At 50.6% G+C, this 24,026-nt stretch overlaps 2 protein-coding genes across 2 annotated transcripts in view; one reads left to right on the top strand and one right to left on the bottom strand.

Annotated features, from left to right (window-relative positions):
• Positions 1-10,227, bottom strand: part of NUDT21 (nudix hydrolase 21) — a 268,670-nt gene extending 258,443 nt beyond the window's left edge. Inside the window, exon 1 of the mRNA XM_030203704.1 lies at positions 9,922-10,227. Coding sequence (XP_030059564.1) covers positions 9,922-10,037 — 116 coding nt within the window. The 5' untranslated portion in view covers positions 10,038-10,227. The remainder of the gene's footprint in view (positions 1-9,921) is intronic.
• Positions 10,228-17,212: 6,985 nt separating this feature from the next.
• The window catches only part of OGFOD1 (2-oxoglutarate and iron dependent oxygenase domain containing 1), a 683,818-nt gene continuing 677,004 nt past the window's right edge, over positions 17,213-24,026 (top strand). The window contains 1 exon segment of the mRNA XM_030203703.1: positions 17,213-17,686. Within this exon segment, the coding sequence (XP_030059563.1) occupies positions 17,509-17,686 (178 nt within the window). The 5' untranslated portion in view covers positions 17,213-17,508.

The raw sequence follows: 24,026 nt of genomic DNA, 5'->3' as shown, positions 1-24,026 counted from the left end.
AGTGCAATATATTCCAACTCTCCCATCTTATTTCTTTAGACTCCTAGCATTTGCATGTAGACATTTCAGAGTATGTTTGTTGTTCCCATTTGCATGATGATTAGTACTTGACACTACTGATTTGCCATCTTTTGTCTGATCTTTAGTTGTATTTAAGGGCACCTGGCCTACCACGGTCTGTTGTGCAACCTCACTATCCAGAAACCCTATCTTCCCTGTTTGTAAGGTATCCTTGCAAGATACCTTATCCCGAACCATGCACGTTTGAGCGACTGTCGGCCTTCCCCCCATTTCTAGTTTAAAAGCTGCTCTATCTCCCTTTTAAATGCCGATGCCAGCAGCCTGGTCCCACCCTGGTTAAGGTGGAGCCCATCCTTTCGGAATAGGCTCCCCCTTCCCCAGAATGTTGTCCAGTTCCTAACAAATCTAAAACCCTCCTCCCTGCACCATCGTCTCATCCACGCATTGAGACTCCGGAGCTTTGCCTGTCTCTTTGGCCCTGCGTTTGGAACAGGTAGCATTTCAGAAATGCTACCATACAGTATCTAGATTTGAGCTTTCTACCTAAGAGCCTAAATCTGGCTTCCAGAACCTCTCTCCCACATTTTCCTACGTCATTGGTACCCACATGTACCAAGACAGCCGACTCCTCCCCAGCACTATCTATTATCCTATCTAGGTGACACGTGAGGTCCGCCACCTTTGCACCAGGCAGGCAAGTCACCAGGCGATCCTCACATCCACCAGCCACCCCGCTACCTATATGCCTAATGATCGAATCACCAACTACAACAGCTGTCCTAACCTTTCCCTCCCGGGCAGCACGGAGACATATCCTCGGTGCGAGAGGATAGTACATATCCCCTGGTGGGCAGGTCCTGGCTAGAGGAGTACTTCCTACTTCACCAGGGTGATGCTCTTCTTCCAGGAGACCTCCCTTCTCCAGGTTAGCACAAGGGCTACCAGACTGGAGGTGGGACTTCTCTACAACATCCCTGTAAGTCTCCTCTATGTACCTCTCTGTCTCCCTCAGCTTCACCAAGTCTGCTACTCTAGCCTCAAGAGAACAGACACGTTCTCTAAGAGCTAGGAGCTCTTTGCATCGGGCACACACATATGACATCTCACCAACTGGGAGATAATCATACGTGCGATACTCAACGCAAAAGACTGGATAGCACCCCTCTCGTTGCTGGACTACTGACTCCATCTTACTGTTTTTGAGTTTTTCAATAATTTAAAACTTGCTACAGTATTAAGGATATTAGCCTAATATAAAGTGTCTTTTAGTTTATATAGTATATTGTATGATTTATTTAGTGTTTCCTTCTAAGATGGTAATGAAATAAATTTAAAACTCTGTAAGAGCACTCCTTGTTTGTTACCCTAATTACAATAACGGACTATAATTGAAGAGTTGTCCTAGGGGTGGGTGGGAAGACTAAACTAGATCCTGCAGTGCTTGTTAGAAACCTTACCAGACAGTCCTTCCACAATACTGCTCAGGAACCATGTCAAAGGCTTTGCTAAAATCCAACTACACCACATCTATTGCCCCTCCCACATCCAACTGTGTAGTCACCCAGTCAAAGAAAATCAATCAGATTTGTTTGACATGACTTCCCTCTAGTGAAACCATGCTGTCTCAGGACCTACAGTCCATTCGATTCTAAAAATCTCCGCTTTACTGTTTCCGTTAGTTTCCTCACCACCGAGATCAGACTAACAGGCCTGTAATTCCCAACCTCCTTCTTACTACAAGTTTTGTGCAGATGGACCACATCCACCCTTCTCCAGTCTCCTGAAAGCGTAAAACCACATAAGCCGCTGCAATGGCTTCCTTGACCCATCTTGCCACTGTAGGCTTAGAAGCCTGCAGACCCTTACGAGGACCTGTAAACAGGACAAACAGATGATCCGATTTCCGGAAATCATTGGTCACTTCCAAGTATCTGATGATGACTCGTCTCACATCCAGAAATTTGAGAGCAGAGTATTCCTCTGGGTAGTCCTCCCTACGAAAGGAAGGGAGACAGAGCTGCTGATTCACATGGAAGCGAGAAACAATCTTGGGCAGGAAGGAAGGCACTGTGCGATAGTCACTCCTGCCTCAGTGAACTGCAGAAAAGGCTCTCGACATGAGAGTGCCTGGAGCTCGGAAACCCTTCTGGCTGAAGTGATAGCCACCAAAAAGACTGCTTTCAACGTCAGGTCTTTCAGAGATGCCCTAGACAAGGGTTCAAAAGGCGGCTTCTGCAAGGCTCTTAGCACCAGGTTGAGATTCCACGCAGGCACCACTGAGTGCAGAGGAGGGCGCAGGTGATTAACTCCCTTGAGAAAGCGCACCACATCTGGCTGCGAAGCCAGGGAAGCACCCTTCAGGCGGCCCCTGAAGCAAGCCAGAGCCGCTACCTGGACTTTAAGGGAACTGAGCGACAGGCCTTTCTCCAGACCTTCTTGCAGGAACGCCAACACTGAAGAAATTGGAGCAGTGAAGGGAGAAAGTGAGCCTGCTTCACACCACGCTGCAAAGGTACGCCAAACCCTGGCGTAAGCAGTAGAAGTAGAGCGCTTCCTCGCTCTCAGCATAGTGGCGATGACCTTGTCTGAGAAGCCCTTCTTTCTCAGACGCTGCCGCTCAATAGCCAGGCCGTAAGACCAAAGGGGGAGGGATCCTCCATCACCACGGGACCCTGATGTAACAGGCCCTGCTCCACTGGCAGCCGCAGAGGAACGTCGACTGAGAGCCTGATCAGGTCTGCATACCAGGGACGTCTGGGCCAGTCCGGACCCACAGGATTATCCGGGCCCGGATGCTTTGCCACCCGGTCTAGCACCCTGCCCAACATGGGCCAGGGCGGGAACACATAGAGAAGCTCTTGTGTCGGCCACTGTTGGAGAAGAGCATCTACTCCCAGGGATCGAGGGTCCCGTCCCTCTGCTGAAAAAGCGCGGCACTTGGCAATTGGCCGATGACGCCATCAGATCTAGGCTCGGCTTGCCCCAGCGCTTCGTGATGTCCAAGAACGCCTGAGCAGATAGCTGCCACTCTCCGGGCTCAAAGGTATGGCGACTGAGAAAGTCCGCCTTGACATTCATGAGCCGCTGACAGCTGTTCCAGGTTCGCTTCCGCCCACTGGCATAGATTCATGGCCTCCTTGGCTAGAGGGGCGCTCTTGGTACCTCCCTGGCGGTTGACATAGGCCACAGCCGTGGCATTGTCCGACAGGACCCGTACTGGCTTCAACGCCAGTACCGGGATGAACTCCAAAAACGCCAACCGAATGGCTCTGAGTTCCAGGAGGTTGATAGACCACTTTGCCTCTGCAGGAGACCAGAGCCCCTGCGCTGTCCTTCCCAAGCAGTGGGCTCCCCAGCCCGTCAAAGAGGCGTCCGTCGTGACGACAATCCACTCCGGGGTCACGAGAGGCATCCCTGCAGACAACTTGTCTGTCTGCAACCACCAGCTCAGTGCTTTGCGCACTGCTGGGTCCAAGGGAAGGTGCACAGCATAATCCTCCGACACTGTAGTCCAGTGCTGCAGCAGAGAGTGTTGTAGTGGTCTCATATGAGCCCTGGCCCAGGGCACTACTTCCATCGTGGCCGTCATAGAGCCCAACAGCTGCACACAGTCCCAAGCCCGAAGAGAAGAGGCTACTAGGAACTGGTCCACCTGAGCCTGAAGCTTGACAATCCGATTGTCTGGCAGGAACACTCTGCCCACTTGGGTGTCGAATCGAACTCCCAGATACTCCAGGGACTGAGTCGGCGCAGCTGGCTTTTCTCCAGTTGATGATCCATCCCAGGGAGCTCAAAAGAGCAACCACCCGGTCCACAGCCTTGCCACACTCTGCATAAGAGGGGGCTCGGATCAACCAGTCGTCCAGATAAGGATGGACTTGTACTCCTTCCTTTCTCAGGAAGGCCGCTATGACCACCATTACTTTGGAGAAGGTCCGCGGAGCAGTAGCCAACCTGAACGGGAGGGCTCTGAACTGGAAGTGTCGGCCCAGTACTGCAAAACGCAGAAAGCGTTGATGAGGAGGCCAGATGGGAATATGCAGGTACGCTTCCTTGATGTCCAAGGATGCTAGGTACTCCCCTGCCTTCACTGCCGCTATAGCAGAGCGGAGAGTCTCCATGCGAAAGTGCCGAACTTTCAAGGCCCGATTGACCCCTTTGTGGTCGAGGATAGGCCGTACAGAACCTCCTTTCTTTGGTACCACAAAGTAAATGGAGTAACGTCCCTTGCCAAGCTGATTTTCCGGCACCGGAACGAACGCCCCCAGGCGGATCAGATTTTCCAAGGTCTGCTGCACTGCCACAGCTTTGACCGGAGACTTGCAGGGAGAGAGTACAAACCCGTCTCTTAAGGGTCGGCAGAACTCTAGCTTGTAGCCGTCTCTGATGACTTCCAGCACCCAAGCGTCTGAAGTTACTCTGGTCCACTCGTCCAGAAACGAGGACAGGCGTCCTCCAATCTGCAGTGGGCCATGGACCAAGACCCCGTCATTGGGTACGAGACCCTGGGGGAGGACCGGAGGGTGTACCTCCGGGACGGCGGTCTCTGCGAAAGGAATGCTGCTTGGGGGAGAAGTTCCTCTTGAAGGAAGAGGAGGCAGAGGAGCCCGACTTGCCCGGGCGGTACCGACGGACCTCTTGAAACCGTCCTCTGGAGTTACCGGGGCGAGCACTAGGCCGAGCCCTGGCCTCTGGTAACCTCTTGCCCTTAGACGTGCCGAGATCGGTCACAATTTTGTCCAGCTCGACCCCAAAGAGCAGCTTGCCTTTAAAAGGCAACTTAGCCAGGCGGGACTTAGAGGCGTGGTCCGCAGACCAATGCTTCAGCCATAGCCACCGCCGCGCAGAGACTGTCTGAGCCATACCTTTAGCTGTAGCTCTCAAGACATCATACAGTAAGTCTGCCAAATAAGCCAAGCCCGATTCCAGGGCCGGCCAATCAGCCCTCAAGGAAGGATCCGAGGGGGAAGCCCGCTGTACAATCGTCAGGCACGCCCTGGCCACATAGGAGCCGCAAACTGAGGCCTGCAAACTTAAAGCAGCCGCCTCGAAGGACGACCTTAAGGCCGCCTCCAATCTTCTATCTTGGGCGTCCTTTAGGGCCGTGCCACCTTCCACCGGCAACGCCGTTTTCTTAGTCACCGCAGTAATTAAAGAATCCACGGTAGGCCAAATAAAGGCCTCACGTTCACTTTCAGGCAAAGGATAGAGGCGGGACATAGCCCTAGCCACTTTGAGGCTCGCTTCCGGGACATCCCATTGAGCCGAAATTAAGGTGTGCATGGCATCATGCACGTGGAAGGTTCTAGGCGGGCGCTTCGTCCCCAGCATAATGGCGGAGCCAACAAGGGCTGAGGGAGAGACGTCCTCCAGAAAGGAAATCTTCAAAATGCCCATGGCCTGCATTAACAGGTTGGGCAAATCCTCTGAGTGAAAGATCCGCGCTGCAGAGGGGTCATCCGCTCCATCCGAGCGGGAATCCGTCTCCTCCAAGGAATCCCCAAAGGACCGTTGGGAGAACTCAGATACGCTGCCCTCATCTACATCCAAGGAGACAAAGTCCTCTAAGGCCTGGGAATCCACCCGAGGGCGTTTATTTCCGGAGGCCTCAATCCCTTTATCGGACAAGGGAGCAGGGGCAGCGTTTTGCATAAGAAAAGCCTGATGCAGCAGCAAAATAAACTCGGGGGAGAAACCCCCTAGACTGTGCACTTCAGCAGCCTGGGCTACATCCCTAGACGCACCCTCAACCGGCGCTTGCAAGAGCGGGGGAGAAACATGCTGCGCATCCAAGATGGCGTCCGGCGCGACACTCCAAGGAGCCGCGCGGGAAGAACGGCGCTTAATTTTAGCCGCCTTTTTGCCGTCGCCCAAATCAAGAGCGGCCGAGGCATTAACGTCTTCCAGCTCAAGGGCGGTCCAAGAAGAAGCCGTCCGAGCAGAGTGGCCGGCCAAGATGGCGGGAGGCGAGCAGCGGGGGATGGGCGTTTATGGCGGGAAAAACCGCCGCGCCAGAGGGAGAACCGGGACACTGACCGGCCTCCGAACTGACCCCCAAGAAGGGCGAATCAGACTTTAAGACCCCCGCATCCCCGCTAGGAGCGTACACGCGGTCCGGGGAGCGATTCTTCGCGCCCTCGCCCTCCGACGCCATAGGCCACGTGGAGATCAATCGGGGAACCCCCTGCCCGCTATAAAAAGGTAAAAATTACCTGCTTCTTGCTCCGAGCTGTAACGACCTGGTGTCCCAGTGAGTAGCTGCAATAAACGTTTAAATAAACGTCGAAAAACGTCTTTTTTTTAAACGGAGCCAGCGGGAGGGGGGAGAAAAGGAGGGACCTGGCGCCACCAGGTTTGCACTTGCTCAAGAAGACCCCTCAACCCCAGGCACTCAACAAAACCTAAAAATTAGGCTTGGAGGCCTAGCCAGAGCTGCTGCTGTGTGTGACCACCACCTGCTGAGATAGAGAACATACTGAGGAGTTTCCGGCAGCACATGACCACACATAGGGAGGCAAAAGTTTGCTCTCTATCTCCACCTGCTGGTAGATGGACACAACCCACCAGTCTATGGATTGATCAGCTTGATGATATGGAAAAGACCTTGTAAAGCTCCTGGACAATACTAAATCTTAGAAACACAAATATTATGAAATATAGGAACAACAATGTTAACCTTATGAAAAAAATCAAATGGGAATTCCAATTTGTAAGTTAGGTACAGTATTAGTAGTATTGAATACTTTGTGAAAGCTCAGCTTCCTAAGCCTCTCCTAGTATTGCAATTTCCAGTAAATCAGAGGCTGTGTGCTAGTGATCTCTGCCAAACACTAGTTCACTGTTACACCTAGAACTAGAGAAGAACATTAATATCCAGCCCTTTATATACTAGGCAAACACACCTGTGCCACACAGTAAAACCCTTGAACCCTTACCAGCCAAACGCGCTGTGATCGGCTGAGAGAGACCTGGAGGCATATTTTCAAAGCACTTAGCCTTCCAAAGTTCCACAGAAACCTATGGAACGTTGGAAGGCTAAATGCTTTGAAAATATGCCTCCTGGAGGGAGGGATGTCCTTGCACGATCTGATCCTGGGGGGACGGGGGTGTAAGTTGAAAACTGCTTAAGCGTTGCTTGCCTTTGTGCCAGGCTAAAGAAAATAAAAGCAGCTTTTCTGGGCTGGAAGGTTCACATGAGAAAGAGATAGACATGGCAGCGTCCAATAACTCCAGCTTGTCAGGCTCCTCCCTATCGTCAGGTTGCCTCTGAACTGTTTTGACTTTCCTGAATGGTATTTTCTGGCTTATTTCTTAGTTTCTAGTCTTCCCATTTGCAGGGCTAGATCCTACGGTGCTCCACGCTCGTCATTAGCCTGCAGATTTGTAGATTAGCTTGTAGCCTGTAGATTTGTCTGATGCCCCTCCTACAGGTCTCTCTTAGCCAATCACAGCACGTTTAGCTGTCACTGGTGTCTGCTAAACACGCTATGATTGGCTGAGAGAGACCTTGAGGAGGGTCATAATCGAAAGAGACGTCCAAATAGTTTTTTTGATTTGGACGTCCTCGGCACTAAGACAACCATCACAAAAAAATTTTGGGGAAAAAGGTCCAAGTGCTCGTCAGGGACATCCTTTTTTTGTTTTGTTTTGTGAAGGACGTCCATGTTAGGCACTTTAGAAGGACGGCCCTGATGTGGCTAGGTAAAGGTTTTTGGATGGTTGTTTTGATTTAAGGACGTCCCTGACGAGCACTTCAACGTTTTTTTTCCCCGATTTTTTTTTTCTGTTAGAAGTTTTTAGAGACGAATAAACCCCACGCAGCCCCAACGAGAGGTACAGACCTCCCGTTAGATTTTCCACAGTTAGGCAATCGGAAAACGGTAGTGCATCTCATTACAAACGAGTTATACACATTGGGGTACTAATTTGCTCATCTGCATTCCGTTTTCGTTAGCTGCTACCGTGATTGGAAAATGGCTCTGAGAAGCCTTTTGTGCATGCCATGGTTTACTACTTGCTCATTAATGGCTCGTTAAGTTTAGTGCATCTGGCCGCCACCCAGAGACATTTAGGAAAGGAAAATATTGCAAGTCAGTTGTATCTTAACTTGGGAGTAATTTATGATTCCAATATATTATGGATTAGTAGAAAAGGCCCGTTGCAGGCACAAATGAAATGGGCGCTAGCAAGGTTTTCCTCGGAGTGTGTATGTTTGAGAGTGTGTGTGTGAGAGTGACTGTGTGTGTGAGAGAGAGAGAGAGAGAGTGAATTTGCGAGTGTGTGTGTGAGACAGAATATGTGTCTGTGAGAGTGTGTGTGCCTTGGGTAAGTTCCAGTGTCCCCCCCCCCTTCCTCCGTGTTCCAGGGTCGTCGTCGTCCGCCCCCCCCCCCCCTGTAAGTTCCAGGGTATTCCCTTTTTTATTTATGTATTTATAGTTTTTGTACAGGTGGTGCATTCCCCCCTCCTCCCCTTGGCGCCCCCTCCTCCGAAGTCCAGATCCCCATCCCCCCTCCGAATTCCAGACCCCTCCCTCCCACTGTCCGAGTTCCAGATCCCACCTCCCTCCCTCCGATTTGCAGATCCCACCTCCCTGCCTTCCTCCCTCCGATTAGCAGACCACCCCTCCCTCCAATTTCCAGACCCCTCCCTCGGAGTTCCTGACTCTGGATCCCCCTGTCGCGACTCTCTCGAGCCCCCCTTCCCGCCGCCAAACCTCCCCGCCACCGTCACGTACCTGTGCTGGTGGGGGACCCCAATCCCCGCCAGCTGAAGTCCTGTTCTCGGCCTCACAGCGTGGAGGAATGATAAAGTTGGAATCAGTTTGTGTTCATGTGTCTGACGTTTGACGCACGCACACAAACAGATTCCAACTTGATCACGTCCAGTAACGTCAGCTGGGCCTTCGGAGCCCAAAGTTACAGACACAGGCAGCCAGATTCATAGTGAGTATTATTATATAAGAAGATAAGATAATCTGATGGTCAAGAGGTGAAGGAGACTATCACAGAGACCATAAACCATACTATGCAGTCATTAAACTAACCTATGCTCTTGTAATATTACTACTATAAATCACTTCTATAGTAATAATATTTTTATATATTCCTTTGATCCTTTTGTATTCAAGATGCCAAATTCCCTATATAAGGAGCTGACCTTTTTCCAGAATTCAGAACATATCTTGTCTACCATTAAGACTTGTATGTTCTCATATATCGATATAATCAAACAATTGCTAAATTGAGCACAGATCAGTGTTTTTTTATTTACTGTTCTACATCTCAACTGACCCCACATCTTCCCCTTTTGCGTAACTTTTTTTTTTTCACAGCATATTTAGCTAGTCTACTTCCCTAGAATTAATTGCTCCTACTAGTGGGGTAGTCATAGCGCCAATTAAGGTTAGCAGGCGGTTTGATCAGTCTATGCCTTACACAGAAAAATGTTTAGTTTAGTCATGGACTACCAATGCACTAATCCTATAATCAGGAAGATAAAAATAGAATTAACAATCAGAACATCAAAAACCTGTATGCTTATGTCAGGGAAACAAGGTTTACAAAGCTTCCTGCATCTGGATTGGATTTATTAACTTAGAAAAAACGTTTTAATATTTTTAAAATTAAACACGAAATTAATTCAACTACAAGAATTTTCAAACTGTTATAGAAACAGTTAAGACATATTTAGCTATAGATTTGTTTCCAGAACTCTAATTTACACTGGTCCTGGGTTTTCAGAAAAACCATCTTTCCCTCCTTTTACCATCCCCACCCCCTCCACCACACACAAACCAAGAAATTAATGACATAACGTTTTGAATCCACCTATAACAGGGAAAAACTACCCAAACCCATTGCGATGGGCAACAAACATGCAGGGAAACAAAAAATACTCACAGGTTAATGGTCCTTTCCAAGGTAAGCGGCTTAGTTTGCTGGATATACTTATTCCCGAACTGATTGACCCCACGAGGCCAACCCGTCTGCGAGCGATTCGGCGGTACCACAGACATCACAGCAAAATCAAAACCCAACAAGAAGAAAAAAAACAGAACCGATAGTGAAAAATCGCTCAGACAGCCTCCATTAATGTATATATTATAAAAAAAAAAAAACTACAGAAAGAGATAGAGAATATGGGATCTCTTGGTTCGACCGGAAGTATCCCCGCTTCCGGTGGTAGAAGCCAACCTCTTTGCCTGACGGCGAGAGCGTGCGTAAGGAAGGAGCTTTAAAGTGCGAGCAAAGAGTTGTTTGCCATCTTGAATTATTGTGCAAGAAAAAAATAATTTTTATAATGTGTTCCTTTTGTCATACTAAACGTATTCTCGTTATAGCATTGGATCAATTAAAGTGAAAGACTGTAAGGTCCCATAGATATCCTTTTTGTGTTGAAATGTTAAGTTTTTCAGTCTGTTTTTTTCTCTTTCCTTTTATCTGCATCGCTTTTCCATCACGTGGTTTATAGGAATTAGGAGAGAGAAAAAAATGGGCCAATTATTTTTAGTCACGGCGGGATATTGGGGAAAGTTTTCAATTATCAATAAACGTGCCTCTGATAAACCTCATTGCGATTCTGCCACTTCACAAAGCTAGGAAGTAGTTATTGATCAATTTCACTTAATTATGACTCTTGCTGATAATTCTGAAATTTATGGGATATATTGTAGATTGCACTTTTCCGAAAAACATATTAAAAAACTAGTAAAAAAGCCCCGTTTCTGATGCAAATGAAACGGGGGCTAGCAAGGTTTTCTTCTGTGTGCATGTGGGAGTGTGTGTGTTCCTGCCCTCTCTCCCCTCCCCCCTCTGAATCCTTCATTGTTACAGAGAGAGCGATTTGATTCTCCAAAGACAAGCAGGCCAATATTCTCACTGATGGGTGACGTCACGTCGGCCCGGAGGACTTTCCAGCAAAGTCCATGACAAAACTAAAAAATGTCCCCCGTCGCGCAGGCGGATGCAGTGCGCATGCGCGCGTCCACTTTCCCGCCCGCTGCGCGGGCACATTCCTCAGTTTTTTCTTCTCCGCGTCTGAGGTGACACGGAGCTCGACCTTCGTCTTCGTGTTCCTCCTGTGCCCGGAGGTGAAGATTCGAAAAAAAAAGCGAAGTATCCTTTATAGTTATTTAGAGTTTTTTCGTTTATTAAGTTTCCTTTCTTTTAGACTGCGATTTTATTTAAATCGCTCGGTCGGGTATTTTTCCCGTTTTTTTCTTTTGTTTTTTTGTGTTATTTTTTATAGACACAATCGCGTCTTTTGATTTGGCAGGGACTATTTTTCCCGAGATGTCAACGAAGACGCCCAGCGGCTTCAAGCCTTGTGCCCGCTGTCATCGGGCCATCTCTGGCACTGATACACACTCGTGGTGTATTCAGTGCCTTGGGCCGGATCATCGCTCGGAGAGTTGTAAATTGTGTCTCGCCATGAAGAAGCGGACACTGCTCTCTTGAGACGCCCAGAGAGAAAAGATTTTTGGGCCCGGTGCTTCGGCGTCGGCGCCGTCGACGTCGTCTAAGTCGGCGCCCTCCAAATCGGCGCCGGTGAAGTCGGTGCCGTCGAGGATGATGTCTTCGAGGCCGGCGTCGTCGAGGTCGACGTCGAAGGAGGCGTCGGCACCGGGAGACGGGACAGGCTGCCATTAGACCGATGCACGCTGGGAGCAGTGATGCATCGAGTGGGTCTCCACCCGCCTCGGCGCCTCCTGCTGTGCAGGCCCCCCGGGACCGTCCTGCGCCGGACCCGGCCCCGAGGAGACGTGTGGATTCCACGTCCTCCTCTCCGGTGCCGAGGAGTCTCGACGACATGCGTCGGGCGAAGGCCAAGAAGCATCGTCGTCGATCTCCTTCGAGACACGGCACCGGGAGCTCCGGGTCATCGATACACTCGATACCCGAGAAGCGTCGGTGCCGAGAGGATCGCTCTGCCTCTATCACTGAGGTTCCGACGCGTGGGGTCGCTGGCAGCCGAGTCCCCACTCCCCAACCTCAGCAGACTTTGCCTCCGACACCTCAACCGACCCCGCAGCCTCTTCCGACACCAGCTCTGGATGAGCGTATGCAGGCCATGTTCCCATTTTTCATGAACATGATGCAGCAGTGGCAGTCTGCATCGATGTTGTCGGTACCGACGGCGTCGACGGGGCCGGTGTCGATGCTTTCAGAGGCACCGGTGCCGACGGCGTCGGGGGTGTCGACATTGCCGGTGCCGGATGTTTCTGCATCAGGCCTTCAGCCTGTGGTGAGGTCTGTCTCACCGGTGCCGCCTCCGGTGCCGGTGTCTTTGGCTTCCCGAGTTGACTCTCCCGACACATCGGAGCAGGAAGCTTCTCCGGAGTCTCAGGGACCATCAACTTCTCGGCACCATCATAGAGGCCGTAAAGCCTCTTCGTCGAGACGGGCTCAGATCCGGGCGGCTCTGTCTGAGCTTTTAGCCCCATCTGAACATACCTCATCTGAGGATGATGAAGGAGTGTATGGGGAGTTCTCTGGCGAGGATTCTCAAGGCATTCCATCTGACTCCACTCCCTCGCCACAAAGGCAGCTGTCTCCTCCCGAGAGCTTGTCTTTTTCATCTTTTGTTCGGGAGATGTCTGAGGCCATCCCCTTCCCCGTGGAAATTGTGGACGAGCCCAGGGCCAAAATGCTTGAGGTTCTGGACTATCCATCTCCACCTTCATCTTCTGCCACAGTTCCTTTTCATGAGACTCTTAAGGAACTTATGCTGAGGAACTGGGAGAAGCCTTTTTCTAGTCCAACCGTCCCTAAAAAAGTTGAATCCCAATATCGGATCCACGGGGAACCCAGTCTCATGCAGACCCAATTGCCTCATGATTCAGCGGTGGTGGATTCCGCCCTCAGAAGAGCCAAGAGTTCCAGGAATTTCTCCTCGGCGCCCCCGGGGCGGGAGTTTGCAACTCTGGACTCTTTTGGGAGGAAGGCGTATCAGGCTGGTCTGCTCGCTACCAAAATCCAGTCATACCAACTCTTCACGAGTGTGCATTTACGGAACTCTGTGAGGCAACTTGAGAGTTTAGTAGATACACTCCCTGAGGAGAAAGCTGAACCCTTTCGCCAAGTGATCAGGCAGCAGAAGGCGTGTCGCAAGTTCCTGTCCAGGGGCATTTTTGACACTTGCGATGTGACATCTCGCTTTTCCGCTCAAGGTATAGCGATGCGCAGGCTCTCATGGCTGCGTGCCTCTAACCTGGAGGAAAGAACTCAGCGGAAGATAGCAGATATCCCATGCCGGGGGGATCACCTTTTTGGAGAGAAGGTTGAAGAGATGATTGATCATCTCTACCAGCGTGATAACGCTATGGACTCTCTCTCCCGCCGGGCGCCTTCTACAACCACTTCCACTGCTAGGAAGTTTTTTAAGGGAAAAAGAAGTGCTCCCTAAGCTTCTAGAAATCGTAGGTACACTCCTTATTCCTGTCAGCCGGTTCAGGCTCGACCCCAGCCCGCTCGCTCTCGTCAGCAGCGGGCACCGAAGCAGCCCCCTGCAGCTCCCCAGCAAAAACCAGGGACGGGTTTTTGACTGGCTCCAGCAGAGCATAGCCGAAGTCAAAGTGCTTGTACCGGACGATCTGCCGGTCGGAGGGAGGTTAAAATTTTTTCACCAAAGGTGGCCTCTCTTAACCTCCGATCGGTGGGTTCTTCAAATAGTCCGGTGCGGGTACACCCTCAATTTGATTTCCAAACCTCCAAATTGCCGACCAAGAGCTCAGTCTTTCAGCTCCTACCACAGGCAGGTACTTGCAGAGGAACTCTCCGCCCTTCTCAGCGCCAATGCGGTCGAGCCCGTACCACCAGGGCAAGAAGGGCTGGGATTCTATTCCAAGTACTTCCTTGTGGAAAAGAAAACAGGGGGGATGCGTCCCATCCTAGACCTAAGGGCCCTGAACAAATATCTGGTCAAAGAAAAGTTCAGGATGCTTTCCCTGGGCACTCTTCTTCCCATGATTCAGAAAAACGATTGGCTATGCTCTCTGGACTTGAAGGATGCTTACACTCACATATCGATACTTCCAGCCCACAGGAAGTATCTTCGATTTCGGCTGGGATCACAGCACTTTCAGTACTGTGTTTTGCCTTTTGGCTTGGCGTCTGCACCCAGGGTTTTTACAAAGTGCCTGGCAGTTGTGGCAGCGTCGCTACGCAGACTGGGAGTGCATGTGTTCCCTTATCTGGACGATTGGCTGGTGAAGAACACCTCCCCGCAAGAAACTTTGCAGTCCATGCGGATGACTATTCAGGTGCTAGAGATGCTGGGCTTTGTCATCAATTACCCCAAGTCCCATCTCGTCCCAGTTCAACAATTGGAATTTATAGGAGCTCTGTTGTGCACACAGACAGCTTGTGCTTATCTCCCAGGACCCAGAGCAGACAGACTTCTGTCTCTGGTTTCCAAAGTACAAGCATCTCAGCAGATCACAGCTCGGCAGATGTTGATATTGCTTGGCCACATGGCCTCCACAGTTCATGTGACACCCATGGCACGTCTACACATGAGATCGGCTCAATGGACCCTAGCTTCTCAGTGGTTTCAGGCCACAGGGAATCTAGAGGATGTTGTCCGGCTGTCCACCAATTTTCGCAATTCCTTCACTTGGTGGACCATTCGATCCAATCTGGTCTTGGGGCGCCCATTCCAAATTCCTCAGCCTCAAAAAGTGCTGACGACGGATGCATCCCTCCTCGGGTGGGGAGCGCATGTAGATGGGCTTCACACTCAAGGAGCTTGGTCTCTTCAGGAGAAGCATCTCCAGATCAATCTCCTGGAATTGCGAGCGATCTGGAACGCTCTGAGGGCCTTCAGAGATCGGCTAGCCAACAAAATTGTTCTCATTCAGACAGACAATCAAGTGGCAATGTATTATACCAACAAGCAAGGTGGGACCGGATCTCGTCCTCTGTGCCAGGAGGCCGTGCAGATGTGGCTATGGGCCTATCAAAACGGAATGTTTCTCCAAGCCACTTATCTAGCCGGTGTAAACAACGGTCTGGCCGACAGGCTGAGCAGAGTTATGCGGCCTCACGAGTGGTCCTTGAACATGACTATTGCCAAAAAGATCTTTCGAGTTTGGGGAACTCCATCGATAGATCTTTTTGCTTCCCAGGACACTCACAAGGTTCCTCAATTCTGTTCCAGACTCCAGGCCCACGGCAGACTAGCGTCGGATGCCTTTCTCCTTTTTTGGGGGACAGGACTCCTGTATGCTTATCCTCCCATCCCTTTAGTGGGGAAGACTCTCCTGAAACTCAAGCAGGACCACGGAACCATGATTCTGATAGCGCCTTTTTGGCCCCGCCAGATATGGTTTCCCCTTCTTCTGGAACTTTCGTCAGAAGAGCCATGGAGATTGGACTGTTTTCCGACCCTCATTACTCAGAACGAGGGGGCGCTTCTACATCCCAACCTCCGGTCTCTAGCTCTCACGGCCTGGATGTTGCGAGCATAGAGGTTGCCTCCTTTGGTCTCGCTGAGGGTGTCTCCAGAGTTCTGTTTGCTTCCAGGAAAGATTCCACCCATAAGTGTTACTCTTTTAAATGGAGGAGGTTTGCCGTCTGGTGTGACAGCAACGGTCTAGATCCTTTCTCTTGTCCTGCACAGACCTTGCTTGAGTACCTTCTGCACTTATCCGAGTCTGGTCTGAAGACTAACTCGGTCAAGGTTCATCTTAGCGCAATCAGTGCTTATCATTCACATGTTGATGGCTTGCCGATTTCTGGACAGCCTTTAGTCATGCGTTTCATGAGAGGTTTGTTTTTGTCAAAGCCCCCTATCAAACCTCCTCCAGTGCCATGGGATCTCAATGTCGTTCTCACCCAGCTGATGACAACTCCTTTTGAGCCACTGGATTCCTGTCATCTGAAGTACTTGACCTTGAAGGTCATTTTCTTGGTGGCTGTTACTTCAGCTCGTAGGGTCAGTGAGCTTCAAGCCCTGGTAGTTCATGCACCATTCCTTGTCTTTCATCATGACAGAGTAGTCCTCCGCACGCACCCAAAGTTTCTACCGAAGGTGGTGTCGGAGTTCCATCTGAACCAGTCAATTGTCTTGCCAACATTTTTTCCCCCTCCTCACATGAGCCCGGGCGAAAGCAAGTTGCACACTTTGGACTGTAAAAGAGCACTGGCCTGTTACGTGGAGCGGACGCGCCCCTTCAGAAAGTCCGCCCATCTGTTTGTTTCTTTTAATCCCAACAAGAGGGGAGTTGCTGTCGGAAAACGCACCATCTCTAATTGGCTAGCAGATTGCATTTCCTTCTCTTACGCCCAAGCCGGGCTGACTTTGGATGGTCATGTCACGGCTCATAATGTTAGAGCCATGGCGGCGTCACTGGCTCATCTAAAGTCAGCCACCATAGAAGAGATTTGCAAAGCTGCGACGTGGGCTTCGATCCACACATTCACATCACATTACTGCCTTCAGCAGCATAGCCGACGCGACAGTCGGTTTGGGCAGTCGGTGCTGCAGAGACTGTTTGGGGTTTAGAATCCAACTCCACCCCCCTAGGCCCATTTTATTCTGTTCCAGGCTGCACTCTCAGTTAGTTGAATTTGGTTTCAGGTCAATTTTGTTTTTGTCCTCGCCGTTGCGGGACCCAATTGACCATTCTTTGTTGTGTTGAGTGAGCCTGGGGGCTAGGGATACCCCATCAGTGAGAATATTGGCCTGCTTGTCTTTGGAGAAAGAGTAGTTACTCACCTGTAACAGGTGTTCTCCGAAGACAGCAGGCAATATATTCTCACAACCCTCCCACCTCCCCTTTGGAGTTGTATTCCTCTAATTCTTGTAATTAACTGAGGAATGTGCCCGCGCGGCGGGCGGGAAAGTGGACGCGCGCATGCGCACTGCATCCGCCCGCGCGACGGGGGACATTTTTTAGTTTTGTCATGGACTTTGCTGGAAAGTCCTCCGGGCCGACGTGATGTCACCCATCAGTGAGAATATATTGCCTGCTGTCTTCGGAGAACACCTGTTACAGGTGAGTAACTACTCTTTTCCTGCTTTGCTGTTTTCCTTCACTGTTTGTGTTAGAGAGAGAGCGAGGGCGGGGCAGACACTCATGGGGAAACCGGATATCTCTCCCTCTTCACACTTCCGGTTGGAGGCTTCATAGAACGTTGGTGTTGCCTTTTATATAGAGAGAAGATGTCGAGACTTGTGAATAGTTATTCGGGCCTAAGTCTTCGTTCGTTTCCTCCTCCGCCCAACGACACTCTGCTCCTGCGGCTGTGTGTAGTCTTCTGCGTTATATCGTTCATCGTCGATCGATAGCAGAAAGCAGACTCGCGTAGATGGGATTTTGAGAGAAAATAGTGGAAACGTTTGTGGCGAAAAAGCGGATTGTGGGAGTTGTAGTTTTTTTTTCTGCTGCTGCACCCTTGCTGCAACGTTACGTGACTATGACGTTTTAGGTCGGCGCCCAGGCCTCGACCCCGGCCCTTAAGCTGATTGTGGAAGAAGAGAAGGAAATGATGGGAAAGCGACAGAAGGAAATGATGGGAAAGCGACAACTGGAACAACCCCGTGTGAAAGCGGAGAAGAAAGAAAAACGGGAAGATATTGTGGATTTCTCGCCCCTTGTTAGAGAGGAAGCGATACAAGAGCAGGTTTCAGCGGCATGGAAAGAGAAACGGGCATTTAATCACGGTAAATATGAGAGGGAGAAAATCTAACAGCGTCTCTCTAGATATTACTTTTTGAACTTGTTAATTATCAGTAAAACGAATTGGAAATCATGCTGCTAGTGCTTGTGAAAGTTAAAGATTAACAACTACCTTTATGAATTCAATTCTCACCAGATTTCTGCTCTGAACTAACGAGCATTCTTTTAGCTTTTTTTATTTTTAATATTTGCTCTTCTACCAAAAATATTTGTTCTGTCAAGGGAATGTGGTATGAGTCCCCATCCCCTCCCATATGGTGCATCTGTAGTTCCTTTTCAGCAAGCAGCCAAACTTCTTCAACCCTACCTACCCGCTGGCTGTCTGCCAGCACACCCCGACCATAGTTGTCACATAACTATTTTGTGGCCCAATTCATGCTGCCACCCCCCCCCCCCCAATATTAATAAGATTGTTATGAATATTGCTATTACATGGGTGTAGTTTGTTTCATTGGGGGGGGGGGGGCAAAGGATGGGGTGGGGCGTATTAGCATATTCATTTGCATATAATATACACAAATGAATATGCTAATATGAAGGGAGGAAAAGGTGGTTTTCCTTGTCATCAAGCAGATGAAACCATTACATATGGGTTGTGTCCATCAACCAGCAGGGGGAGATAGAGAGCACTCAACTTTCCACAGTGCCTCATGGCCAGCCAGCTCCACTGTCTCTTCAGTATTCTCTATCTCCCCAAGCAGGGTGGCTGCAGCTTCTTCGAGCTCCATCAAAAATCTGCCTGGGGGTGGCTCCTGGCTTGCCAGTTGTTAGCCGGGGTGTTAGAGGCAATAGCAGCTTCACTTTGAAGGCACATAGGTTAGCCTTTTCCCTGTCCTTTCCCACTCAGTGGATGCAGGCACATTGGTTCGCCTTTCCCTGCCTTTCCCACTCATCTGAGCCTCCGGAGTTCTTATTACCTCTGCTTTCCTCACAGCTTTAAAAAACAAAATGGAACAGAGGTTTCCGGTGAGGTAAGAGTGTTTTCTAACTCCTCCGGGGTGGACCCGTGATCGGGGCCGTTTTTGGCGCGAAACCGCCATTTTGAATTTTCCTGACGTTTTTGACGATGGCTGCAGAGAATGTAAAGCGCTGTTCTCGTTGTGGCAAGCGCAAATCAGCAGCGGGGCTCTGCAAATCGTGCTGTACAGGTGTAAGAGCTGGCCCGAGCATGTCGAGTGATGATTCTTCCCGCTCAGAGCTGGCAGTGGACACCATTTTGAATTCTCCGCATGGCGCGGTCTCCGTAGACACGGAGAGCCCTGAGCCCAGGGGGGGACTCGAATTGAGGCTATTCAGGAAGCGGCTAGCTCCGGACAGGATCTGGGTGCCCAGGGCGAGTTTTTCTCCCCTGATTTTGTGTTATTGCATAAAGCATACATGCTGAAAAGAGCTCTCCCTCAAGGGTCGTCTGAGGCCCCTTCTATTGTCTCCCCCCCCCCCCCCCCCCGGTTGATTCTGGCCTGGGACTGCCCGCTGAGGCTATTTTCTCTGATAATTGGCATAAAGAAAAGCGTAGAAGGACTAATTCCCCTTCAGATTGTGGTGCACCTCCCCCCCCCCGCCCCCCCCCATGGTCGGGCTGTGAGGATTCAGAAAGTTCTGGCAGGCCTTCGTGGTCTGAGGAGCCAGAGTCAGGTGCAGAATTACCACAGGATCTGGATGATCCCTCCGTGATGAGCTGCCAGCGCTTATTTCAGATGCCCTACAGGTCCTTTCTATTGAAGAGCCTGACAGTGGCACGGCCTCCTCTGTGAATCCTAGGATGGCTAGTACCAAAAAGCCTGCTCGAGCCTTTCCTTTGCATGACTCGATCCAAGAGCTTATTTTGGCTCAATGGGCTGACCCCGAGGGACCTTTGAAAGTTTCCAGGGCTATGGGTCAATTATACCCTCTGCGTGAGGAGCATTTGGCTCGCTTTGCAATTCCTAAAGTAGATGCCCTAGTCACAGCGGTGACAGAGAAGGAGTTGCCCTGAAGGATATACAAGACCGTAGGCTGGAAGCAGCACTTAAACGGTCCTTTGAAATGGCAGGTCTGCATGCAGTTGTTATGCTGCTAGAGCCTGTCTGGCATGGTTGCAACAGGCAGTGGAACAGCCCGGAGATGGAGCGGAGCCCTTCTCGGATGTGGCTCCGTGGCTGGAGTCGGCCTTGTCCTTTTTGGCTGATGCCCTTTATGATATTGTCAGAGCTTTGGCTAAACAAATGGCAGTAGCAGTGGCAGCTCGCCGTCTTATTTGGCTACGGCATTGGGCAGCGGACATGGCCTCTAAGCAAAGGTTGGTGAAGTTGCCCTTTCAAGGCCTTCTCCTGTTTGGTGAGGAGTTGGAGAAAATTGTTAAAGGCCTGGGAGATCCTAAACCCTATCGCTTGCCCGAAGATAGGCCGAGGCCTTCCTCCAAGGGCCAGGCGGTCCACTGCTCTTATAGACCTCGCTTCCGTGAAGCTAGAAGGTACTGCCCAGGGCGTTCTGCTGGGTTCACTTCTCGTGCCCGTTTTTCAGCAGAGGAACTCCTTTCGCTTGGACAAGCGTTCCGCAGCCACTGGCTCTAGGCCTGGAGTTCAGGGGCGACCCTCTCAATGATGGTGCGCCAGCTCCCCCCTCACTTCCTGTCATCGGAGGACGTCTTTCCCTCTTTGCCGATGAGTGGGCCAATATTTCCTCAGATCAGTGGGTTCTGGACCTGATCAGAGATGGCTACAGAATAGAATTCAACGCCCCAGTAAGAGACGTGTTTGTGGAGTCCCGATGCGGTTCTGCTGCCAAACGGGCAGCGGTAGAGGAGACTTTGCAAGGTCTGATTCAGTTAGGGGCCGTGTCCCCGGTACCTCCCGCCGAACACGGCTACGGCCGATACTCCATCTACTTTGTGGTGCTGCGAAAAGGTGGGTCTTTTTGCCCTATTTTGGACTTAAAAGAATTAAACAAGTCCCTGAGAGTGCAGCATTTCCACATGGAAACCCTTCGCTCCGTCATTGCTGCGGTACAGCCAGGAGAGTTTCTCACGTCTCTAGACCTGAAAGAAGCTTAGTTGCACATACCAATTTGGCCCCCGCACCAGAAGTTTCTGAGGTTTGCGGTGTTGGGAAAACATTTCCAGTTCCGGGCCTTGCCTTTTGGCCTCGCCACAGCTCCCCGAACCTTTTCAAAGGTAATGGTGGTAGCAGCTGCTTTGCTCAGGCGAGAAGGTATCAGGGTTCACCCGTACCTAGATGACTGGCTCATCAGAGCAGACTCTGTAACAGAGAGCTATCAAGCTACAGCCAGAGTGGTCTCAGTACTTCAATCTCTAGGCTGGGTCGTCAATATGGCCAAAAGTCACCTGACCCCCTCGCAATCTCTAGAATATTTGGGGGCCAGGTTCGACACAGCCTCGGGCTATGTATACCTACCCGCGATTAGGCGGTGCAAGCTTCAGAATCAGGTCCGTCTGCTCCTGAGGATGTCCAACCCACGAGCTTGGGACATTGTCCAGCTGCTGGGATCGATGACAGCCACATTGGAAGTGGTACCCTGGGCGAAAGTGCACCTGAGACCTCTACAGTATTCCCTACTTCAAAGATGGTCTCCAGTATCTCAGGATTATCAATGCAGACTTTCTTGGCTCCCTGCGGCCCTACTCGGCATGGAGTGGTGGCTCTCAGACAGCATGCTGTGGCAAGGAATGCTGCTGGGGCTCCATGATTGGTGTCTAGTAGTAACAGATACCAGCCTGAAGGGCTGGGGCGCACATTGTTAGGGGAAGCATGCCCTGGGTCTATGGACACCCGCCTAGAGTTGAAAGCGGTGTTTCAGGTGCTTCTGGCCTTTCAAGTGACCCTGGAAGGATTGACTGTCAGAGTGATGTCGGACAACACGACAGCAGTGGCCTACATAAATCGACAAGGCGCCACTCAGTGCAGAGCACTGGCTGCGCAGGCCGAACAGATTTGCCACTGGGCCGAGCTGCATCTTCAGTTTCTGTCGGCAGCTCACATTGCAGGTCAGAGCAACGTGCAAGCCGATTATCTAAGCAGGCATCAGATCGATCCAGCAGAATGGGAACTAGCAGACGAAGTATTCCTGCAGATATGTGCCAAATGGGGCAAGCCCATGATGGATCTTATGGCGACAAGTTCAAATGCCAAAGTCACGTGCTTCTTCAGCAGACGGAGAGATCCTCGCTCGGCAGGGTTGGATGCCTTGACTGAGCCCTGGCCTCCGGGCCTACTATATGTGTTCCCTCCGTGGCCCTTGATAGGGCGCGTGCTCCTGCGGATTCGGCTGCACCCAGGAGAAGTGGTCCTCATCGCCCCGGATTGGCCCAGGAGGCCTTGGTATGCAGACCTCCGACAGATGCTAGTGGAGGCTCCCCTTACTTTACCTCTGGTACCGAACCTGTTGTCACAGGGCCCGGTAGCCATGGAGGACGCCTGCCACTTTGGTCTTATGGCATGGCGATTGAGAGGGCGCAATTGAGGGACAAAGGCTATTCAAACACAGTCATTTCCACTGTCCTGCAGGCCCGCAAGCGTTCCACTTCCGTGGCTTATGCAAGGATTTGGCGTCGGTTTGAGTCTTGGTGTGCTTCAAAAGCGATCACACCCATGCGGGCTCCTGTCTCGCCGATTCTGGACTTTTTGCAGGATGGTGTACAAATAGGCTTGGCCTATAATTCCCTGCGAGTGCAAGTGGCAGCGTTGGCCTCCCTTCATGGTAAGGTTGAAGGCGTGTCTTTAGCTGCTCATCCAGATGTGGCACGATTTCTTAGTGAGGTGCTTCGGCTCCGGCCTTCCGTGCGCGCACCCTGTCCAGCTTGGAACCTGGGGCTAGTTTTGAAGGCCCTGCAGGCTTCTCCTTTTGAGCCGCTTTGGCGAGCATCGGAGAAAGATTTGACACTAAAGGCCGTTTTTCTTGTGGCCATTATTTCAGCGAGACGGGTGTCAGAGCTCCAGGCGCTGTCCTGTAGAGACCCATTTCTTCAATTCTCAGTGTCCGGGGTCACGGTTCGGACCGTGCCTTCCTTCATTCCTAAGGTGGTTTCAGCGTTTCACCTAAACCAGCCTATTTTCTTGCCCTCCTTTGATAAGGAGGAGTTTCCAGAATCTTTTGGGCAGTTGCACCTTTTGGATGTGCGCAGGACTCTGCTGCAGTATCTGCGAGTTACTATCTCTTTCAGGATCTATGCTCATCTGTTTGTTTTGCTATCAGGTCCTTGCAGAGGGTCTTCAGCGTCTAAAGCCACTATTGCCCGCTGGCTCAAAGAAACTATCTTTTCAGCTTATCTGCTTGCAGGCCGGTCTCCGCCTGTAGCCTTTAAGGCGCATTCTACCAGATCGATATCTTCCTCTTGGGCTGAAACTGGAGCACTCTCTCGTCAAGAGATATGCAGTGCAGCAACATGGGCTTCTAAGCTCTCTTTTGCCCGACATTACAGGCTCGATGTGGCTGCTAGGAGGGAGGCGCGTTTTGGAGCAGAAGTGCTAGCAAGTGGGAACCCTATATAGGGATTGCTTTGTTACATCCCATACGTGATGGCTTCATCTGCTTGATGACAAGGAAGGGAATATTAGGTTCTTACCTTGGTAATTTTCTTTCCTTTAGTCATAGCAGATGAAGCCATGAGCCCTCCCTGTATGATTGTATGCTATGAATCTGTTTCAGGTTCTGTTTTTGTTTCTTGAAGTTCCTTCCTTGGGAGAAAGTTGGAAAACAGTCTTCAGGATTCATGTTCACTTATAGGAGGATGAGTGCATTCCCTCCAGTTTGTTTTGGAGGATGAGTTTATTTCCTCCAGGAGGTTGCGTGTATCCCCTCCAGTTATACAATAAGGAGGACGAGTTTATTCCCTCCAGGAGGATGTGTTCATTCCCTCCTTTTGAGTTCATGCCCTTGTTAAGGGGCCATCGTTCGCTGTGAGGAAAGTTCATGTTATTCCCATTGCGGTTTGCCATACTGCTTTGGAAGCTTCAAGTACTGAAGAGGCCATGAGGCACTGTGAAAAGTTGAGTGCTCTCTATCTCCCCCTGCTGGTTGATGGACACAACCCATACGTAATGGCTTCATCTGCTATGACTAAAGGAAAGAAAATTACCAAGGTAAGAACTTAATTTTCCCATAGTGCATGTCGCATGTTACACTGGCTAGAACCAGTTTAAAACCTATGTTAATGGCTCGTTAAATTTAGTGCATCTAGCCCTTAGAGTTCACAACTTGGAGATGGCTGTCCTTGAAGTTTTTTTACAACCCCCTCCTCCCCTTCGTCTCACACAGTTTCTTTGTTAGTGAGTCAGACAACTATAATGTAATGCTTTCTGTTAGAAAAGGGCTTACACAACTATAGCT

The sequence above is a fragment of the Microcaecilia unicolor genome, chromosome 5, assembly GCF_901765095.1.
Source record: "Microcaecilia unicolor chromosome 5, aMicUni1.1, whole genome shotgun sequence".
In the NCBI taxonomy this organism is placed as follows: domain Eukaryota; kingdom Metazoa; phylum Chordata; class Amphibia; order Gymnophiona; family Siphonopidae; genus Microcaecilia; species Microcaecilia unicolor.
The sequence above is the reverse complement of the archived record's forward strand: the minus strand, read 5'-3'. Positions and strand labels throughout refer to the sequence as shown.